At 41.3% G+C, this 8,051-nt stretch overlaps 2 protein-coding genes across 2 annotated transcripts; both read left to right on the forward strand.

Moving 5' to 3' along the window:
- The first annotated feature begins 401 nt into the window (after positions 1 to 401).
- Positions 402 to 2,218, forward strand: PYURF (PIGY upstream open reading frame). The gene is made up of 2 exons (XM_017656132.3): positions 402 to 692; positions 2,031 to 2,218. The coding sequence occupies exons 1-2, from the start codon at positions 490 to 492 to the stop codon at positions 2,164 to 2,166; spliced, it is 339 nt and encodes a 112-aa protein (XP_017511621.1). The 5' UTR covers positions 402 to 489; the 3' UTR covers positions 2,167 to 2,218.
- Positions 2,219 to 2,264: 46 nt separating this feature from the next.
- On the forward strand, positions 2,265 to 3,058 carry PIGY (phosphatidylinositol glycan anchor biosynthesis class Y). Its single transcript, XM_017656133.3, has one exon. It carries the CDS (start codon positions 2,265 to 2,267, stop codon positions 2,478 to 2,480), a length of 216 nt encoding a protein of 71 aa, XP_017511622.1. The 3' UTR covers positions 2,481 to 3,058.
- Positions 3,059 to 8,051: the final 4,993 nt, after the last annotated feature.

An 8,051-nucleotide genomic window follows, 5' to 3' on the forward strand; every position in this document is an offset into this window, starting at 1 on the left:
ACGGGGGAAAAGTCCCAAACAAGGTTGCAGGAACTATGGCAAAGTAAAGATTTCCGTAAAACAATTAATGCTTTTAACGTACCCAATATGAAATTGTACTTGAAACTCATTTTGGAGATAACCACGTGGGTCCAAGTCTCACTGAGAATTTGAGGTCCGACCATCGGTTTCCTGGCACCCCGGCGACAGGCCCTGGGGAAAACGCAACACAACCCGACTGGGCTTTGGTTTTGTTTGTAATTTGTAAATACAGTGAACAGTCACCAAAGTCCACCGGCTGTAGGCCGCGCTCTTAGCTACGGAACGCGGCTCCGAGCGTAGCAATCGGGTCCGGAGTGCTCCCGGAACCAAAGTGCTAGTCCCCGTCTGCTCCAGGACGGCGTTTCCACGCACCGGGGGCGGAGCAGGGCGGGGCCCGCTGGGACCGGCGGGAGCGGCTCAGGCTGGTGGAGGGTGCAGCGAGTTGCGATCGCCGGCGCCTGCTAGGTCATGCTGAGCAGGGCGTGCGGCCGGCTCGGCTCAGCCCTGCGGCGGGCACGCGCGCCGCGGTCTGCCGTGGCCAGTAGGTGCCTGCAGGCGTCTGGGCGGCGGCCGTCGCCAGGCGAGAGCGAGAGGACGGAGGGACTGCCCAGGGCCTTCGACCTGGCGCTGCTGGAGTTCCTGGTGTGCCCGCTGTCCAAAAAGCCAGTCAGGTGAGACTACCCTGCTGCGGGTTCCCCCCGTGGCCTCCCACTGCAGGGGACGGACCGCGCGGCCGCTCGCAGCCCGCGGGGAGCCTCCCAGCTCAGTTCGGGCGTTCTCCGCTGCTATTTTCTGGACCCCGGCCGGGCGAGCTCCGGTGCTCCTCCCTCTTGCGGCGGAAGGGCTGGAGGAGGCCGAACGGAAGCGGAGCCCCAGGCCTCCCAGCTCAGACCACCGACCCACGGAAGGATCGGAGTTGTCTTGTGAGTTTGCCATTGGCTGCGTATTAGAGTCGCCAGGGCACGTTTTCAAAAATGCCGACTCCCGGGCACCACCCCCGGAGGACCGAATAGAAGCTGGCTCTGAGCAATTTTGTTTTCTTAAAAGGACCCTAAGTGATTCTAATGTACAGCCAAATTTATGAACTGTTTGGGATTTAGGACTAGTCCAAGGCATTCAGATTTTAAGGAAATATGAAAAATACCGTTGTGGCCTCCAGATTTTTGTGGAAATGCAGTGTACAACTCATGCCTGCCGATCTTAAGCTTTTAAACTGTGCTGCCCATCTGCTTAGTTCTGGACTAGCTCCTTAACCTTTAGCCCAGAGTCCTTAGGATAAAACAGAGCTGCAGTTCTCGGATGCTAAATCAGAACGTTGACAACATTAGTATTGCAAAGGCAATATACTATACACCAAAGTGTTATTAGTGATTATCTTTGGGTGTAGATTGCTATTTTTATTTTCATCTTTTTGCATCTCTTTCTAGATTTTTCCCATTATGAATATATTGCTCATTCGGTTTTCCTAAACCTTGAAATTACGATTTGATCTGCCTTTTAGCAAATTGTGTAACTAGCTCACTGCAGACCTGCTGCTTATCAAAATGGCTTTATTTCTCTCTCTCATCTTTCTCAAACTTTGTGTATTTTGATTTTTCAGTGATTTCCTTCTAATGGATTGGTAAAGCATGTATTCTAAAAAGAGGAAGTTTAATTTTTCCAGTAGCAAATTAAGGGGATGGTTTGTTTTGGAGTTGACCAGAGTAATGGACTATTCGGATGAAAGTTTCTTGACTGGTATTTAAAAAAAAATTAAGGCATTGCTTCAGAATAAAGTGAAAAAGAAAATAAGTGATAAACTGACCAGAATAGTAAATGATTAGAATTCATTTTCTAAGAAAATGGTTCAATTGGCTGTTATTGCTTTTAGAATTAAAAGCAGTTTAATTTTTCTCTGGGATTAACTCTACATCCAGAATTGGTTAAGTGGTGGTGTTTATTGAACATCACGTTTTTCCAAGCATTTTGTTTTCCACAGTTGATTTTGTCTTTCTTTTTTCCCCCCTCAGATATGAAGCATCAACAAACGAATTGATTAACGAAGAGCTGGGAATAGCCTATCCAGTTACTGATGGGATTCCTAATATGATCCCACAGGCAGCTAGGATGACACATCAAAAGAAAAAGGAAGAGGAGCAGCACTAGATCATAATTAAAAACTACGACAGCACACAAAACAACCAAATTTACCTAATTTCATCTACCTTTTAAAAAGGGTGGTGGGTAATACGTGGGGGAGAAGAATGTTTCTGTCTCTTCCTATGCTGACTGTACTTATTCCATTGGTCTCTTTAGCAGGACTCTTCTACTCTGCCTCTGTGGAAGAAAACTTCCCACAGGGCTGCACTAGCACAACCAGCCTGTGCTTTTACAGTTTGCTCCTGCCGATTACCATACCAGTTTATGTGTTCTTCCACCTTTGGACTTGGATGGGTATTAAACTCTTCAGGCATAATTAATGCAACCAGAGCCAAGATGGTATGTAAATGATATGTCTTGAGCATCTGTTCCTGAAAACTCAACTACATGGAAATACTGGAAACAAACTTAATTTGCAGGAGATGCTTTGCCATGCTTCCGTCAGAGGCTTAGGGCTATGGGAGTCTTAAGCTGCAGAAGTTTCTTTTATTGTACTTTTTGTTCTGCCCTCTTTTCTTTAAGGTTCTAACTGATGAACACTGTATTGAAAGAAACATTTCAATAAAGTGTCTCGTTGGAAATTAACAGGCCCAACCATCACCTGCTGACTCCATGTCTTATGCCATTTGCCTAAGAGTTAAAAATTTAAAATTTTATGTGTTTAATTTAGGTTAAAGTCTTTGGTAAAGTCCCATGTTAAGGATGAATGAAATAATTCCAAAGAAACTACACTGGAGTAGTTATGGAGAAATGAATTTGAACTAGTGTAATGTAAAACTACGTAACAAAATGGAAATTTCATGTACTTGTAAAAATTATGAGTTTGTAAAATTGCCTTTATTTCTTTGGCATTAAATGCTTACATTAGTAATAATAAAATAAGATGTTGACACTTTTCCATAGTTTGCAGCATTTACATTTTTTTGTCACAAGAATGTGTTTCTAAGGCAGGGAAAATGTAATACTTTTCCAAATTTTAATGTGTAGACTATGTTTAGAGAGGCATTTAATACCCAAAATAGAGTAATTTCCCAGGAGTGTATGTACTGTAGTGGGTAGAGGTTGGTTGGAAGACTTGCAAATAGCTGGTTGTGTTCCATTGAGCTCAGCAACATTTTGAACTATATTCCTGTTTGTTTTTCTGCCTTAGGAGACCTATTTAACACTATTAAGGGCATGAGTATTTGACACATTAATATAATAGTTCCTGATTTTCCAGAACTTCCAACAAGACTGATTGAGGATAGTACAATTCTATTTCAGAGGTATAAATGTTTCAGTAGTTACCTAAAAGACACTTAGGAATTGAACATAAACCTAACTGATTCTTAGAATCATAAAGTAGTATAACAGTCTAGACAGTAATTCTTCCCCTTCAAAAGAAAATTAAAATGAAGTTAGAAGTACTTTCTGTTGCATTAATTCAATATATACTATAGTACAATTGCAAATATTGTAACTATATAAATATTGTACTGTAGTAAATTGCCTGATAGCAATATACAAAAAACTGGGAGATGATAAGAGGTTCCTGTCATTTTCTGAAATGAAGTTACTTTTTAATTTACCCTGAATCTCACTGTGGGCAGTGTACATGAAACAAGTTTGCTGACAGAACAAGTGCTGTATTCTGAAGATTCAATTTTAGCTCATGTCAAGCTTTTATAGCATTTAGGAAATTGACAAGCATACCCCTGGAGGAGTTCAGTTTTAACTCTAGCCTATCACTAAGATAATTTATTTAGCAATCATTTGTACAGTACAAACTACAATAGGTACAGTTCTGAGCATATTGCATAGAATCTTTATAATCTTACAACCTTAGGTTATATTAGCACCATTTTACAGGTGAGGAAAGCACAGAAAGATAAAGTGATTTACTCAGGGTAACAGCAATAATTGGACTGGAGCTGACAACATCAGGCAATGTGACTTTTTTCAGTCAGCCTCCTTAGCCACTATATGATGCCTCTCTTGAGTAAACTCATCCTTTCCATTTATAAGAAAAATAGAATTAGGAATCAAAATGCTTGGATTCAAATTTTTCCTCAAGCCTGATGCCCTTCTTAACCGTCTCCTAAAGTACCACATTTGTATCTATTTTAGCAGTTAACCTGTACTGCAATTGCTTGTTTTCTGTTTGTGTAGACAGTAAATTATTCAACATTTTTAATGTAATGCATAGCACAGAACAGGTAATGAGTACTTCCTGAAAAAGTGAACGCATGACTTTAACAGGTTTTATAACTATAGGCAAGTTATTTAACATCTCTGAACTTCATCTTTAGGGCTAGAAATGCCTACCTTGCTTCTTTCATAAAATCATGAGAACAAATTAAACTTTACAATGTGAAAGTGCTTTGTAAAGAACTGAGCCATACTGACTTCTGCAATGGCATCATGAGGGGCTCTGCAGACCAATTCCTGGTGAAACAACTCCAACTGATGAAAATGATAAACTTTTAGTCCTGGAAATTGTCCTAAGGAAACACACAAGAAAACCTAACACTTGGTAAGTATAGTATACAGGCTTGTTCTCTGTTTAAGATACATTCAATTATAGAAAGTAATAATTACAACAAAGTATTGTTGACTTTGTAACATGTAGATGTAATAAGCATAACAATACAGCACAAAAGTGGGGGAAAAGAATAGAGCTACAAAGATGTAATGTTTCTCTATCTCACTGGCACTCTTAAGAACAGATCTGAAGTTTTAAGAGATTTCTCAGGCCCTCATACACTGCCGGTGAGAATATAATAAAATGATGCAACTTCTCTGGAAAACAGTTGGTAGTCCCACATTACAGTTACCGTGTAACCCAGCAATTCCACTGCTAGGTATACACTCAAAGGAATTGAAAATATGTCCACACAAAAACTTGCGCACAAATGTTCACTGCAGCATCGTTTATAATAGCCAAAAAGTGGAAGACAGCCCAACTACCCACCAACTGGTGAATGGGTAAACACAATGTGGTGCTGCGATGCAGTGCAATAAATACAATGTGGTACTTGGCCCACTTAGGAATGAAGTAGATACATGTTACAACATTAACGAAACTTGTAAACATGCCAAGTGAAAGAAGCCAGTTATAAAAATCATATTGTTGGATTTCATTTACATGAAATGTCTCTAAGAGGAAAATCTATAAATTATAAACAAGGTAGATTCACAGTTGCATAGAGCTAGAGGTGAAGAGAAGATTGTGGAGTTATGGCTAAAGGTACTGGTTTTCTCTGGAGTGAAAAATATTCTAAAATTGATCATGGAAATAGTTACACAGTTCTGTGAATGGGGCAAGTTACACAGTTCTGTGAATGTAAGTGCATTGAGTTGTACATTGTACATGGCTGGACTGTGTGGATTATTTATCAATAAAGCTTTTACCAAAAAAACCCAAAACAAAACACTATCTGTCCAGCAATGCTTAGTGGTTCCAAGTGGGGGGTCCAGTGCTGGTTAGAGGCATGGCCAAAAATGGAATGTAGGTCTCAAGTCTTCTAAACTTTATTAACTATGTTGTGCTACTTCTACTACCCTCTCTCTTTCTTGGGAATTCTTCAAGTTTTCTAGTTTCTCTCCCAAGTTCCTCGCTAGCAGGTCATCCTGGCTTCCTATTTGTTATGGGGACTTTCCTTCACTAGCTTCCCGTTACATAGCTCAAGTCACACACCATGACATGGAGCCTACCACCTCCAGTTGTTGCACTATAAATCCATGAGAAATATTGTCTCTTTCACGAACTAGGACTCTTAGCCACTGTTAGCACTCTGCCTCTCCAATAATTAGCTGACTTAACAATGTCAGAGTATCTTGCCTCCTTAGAGACTCTTACCAAGGTTATCTTCCTTGATGTCATTTGCATCACTGACAGTGAGTCTTTACCCAGCTTGTAAGATCCTTCCCACTTTCTCACTTTCTGAGTCAGAATTTTGAGGGAGCAACAGGACAGCATAACCTACTCTCCCTCTTCATTTTCTTCCAATCCTGCCCAATGGGCTGGAAGGAAGCCTCTCTGAACTTCAGACTCTGCATCTGTAAGATGGAAATACCTAGTTCAAGACCTGGTGGAAGTTTTAACTAGGTGGAAAATATTAAACTACCATAGCCAAGATCCACAGTAGATTCCTACTTCTCTGCAGTTGTGGAGAGAAAGGCCTGTCCAAGTTTTGTCCCTCAGTGAAATGGTCAGTTTGGAAATGATTGCTTATCTTCCTCATATGCCACTAGGTGGCACTTCTGGCTAACTCATGGTCAACTAAGCACAGGGAAGGAATTCTGGACACTTGTGAAAAGCTGAGGGAGGTAGCCATATTCCACCAACTGTTGGTTATGTTGTAAATATGTACTATTTCAGTGTCATGGTATCTTCTAGACAGCCATGATGGCTTAAGTGAATCTGAGAAATGAGTGGAAACTACCAAGAGTAGGAAGCAGAATTGAAGATGAGGTGAGGAAGGGGAATGAGGGTGGGATGAGGGTTCCAGGCACGAAAAAATGTGAGACAGTGGTCCACGCAGGTACCTAAAATAGTTAAAATGACTAGAATGAAGTACACTGTGTATGCAGAGCAACGGGGGGAGTCCAGGCTGGAGCTGTAAAGAGGGCATGTCAGGATGGATTTGGGAGCTGTAATAAGACTGTTAACAAAACTGGACTTTATTGCCTTATGTTTACATCATTTTGATTTGTGCAGCTGATAAAACACTACGGCCCTTCTTCAAGGAAAAAAAAACATGAAAAAATCTAAGGGGTTGTATGTTATGGACCTCTCAGTGGCAAGTGCTCAGCTGCACTAACACAGTAACTGCCCATCACATGAGGATACTGAGCACTTGAAATGTGGCTAGTGTGACCAAGGAATTGAATCTTAGATGTTATTAAATAGCCATATATTAGACAGCAAAGTTCTAGACTGGTTTTTCCCACTACTGACAGTGAAGTTTCTCTCTTCAAAATTCTTCAAAGATGAAGACTAAACCTTATCTGAGGCAGTGGTCTTCTCATCAAACAGTGAAGATACCCAGCTGCACAGAAGGCTGTTGGACAGTGCTAGTCCTGATACAAGAGGACCAACTGAGAGACAATGGTAGTGATGGGACAAGAGGTGAGGAGAGCCTGAACTAGAGCTTTGGCAGTGGGGTTAAGAGATAATTAACTAGAATGCCAGGACTTGACTGACTGAACGTGGGGTGAAGAGGAGGAAGGGAAGATAACTGCAGGCTTCTGCCTGGAGATACAGGTGGTTACCACTCCAAGCTGCAGGATACAGGAAAAAGGAGCATTTTCTTCTTGAACATGGCAAGATGAAGGAGCCAAGGGGAACGCAGGGAGAGACACAGACTACACAGAAACATGGCTGCAGTGATGAAACATACCGTTTCCTGCAGGTAAGAGAGACACCACCCATCTGTAAGTAATAACTGAGGCCATGGGGTTGGGAAGGAGTATGCAAAGAGTGAGAGAAGATCTCTACACTAGCATTATAGGTCAGGGAAGGGTAAGAGAAGCATACCAAGAAATGTGAAAGGCACCAAGAAAAAGGAAACACCGTCTTGTTCATGACAGTTTTGAGGACAAAGTAGTCAATGGTTTCAAAGGCAACAGTGGGATTTAAGGCAGAAATGGGCAAGCGCCCCCTGAAATCTGTAACAAGGAAGTCATCTGTAACTTTCATTAGAGCAGTTTAAGTGGGAGAAACACCACCTCAGCCCTGGACAAAACACTCAGACTTATGAGAAGAAAAACAAACTTCTGTCTTACTTAATGTATCAGTTTGGGGTTATCTTATTTTAACAGCCTAATCTGTATCATTACTAAATACGTCTTACACACAAAAACAGCAGTTCTAAAAGAGCAAGTAAACACACTGAACTGTCAGCAAAGAC

This window comes from Manis javanica, chromosome 5 (assembly GCF_040802235.1).
Source record: "Manis javanica isolate MJ-LG chromosome 5, MJ_LKY, whole genome shotgun sequence".
Lineage (NCBI taxonomy): Eukaryota > Metazoa > Chordata > Mammalia > Pholidota > Manidae > Manis > Manis javanica.

Excerpts from the sequence above, each read along its gene's own strand:
- PYURF (XM_017656132.3), top strand. The coding sequence starts at position 490 with ATGCTGAGCAGGGCGTGCGGCCGGCTCGGCTCAGCCCTGCGGCGGGCA. Across the intron at positions 693-2,030 it reads CTGTCCAAAAAGCCAGTCAG|ATATGAAGCATCAACAAACG; the intron begins GTGAGACTACCC and ends TTCCCCCCTCAG.
- PIGY (XM_017656133.3), top strand. The coding sequence starts at position 2,265 with ATGTTTCTGTCTCTTCCTATGCTGACTGTACTTATTCCATTGGTCTCT.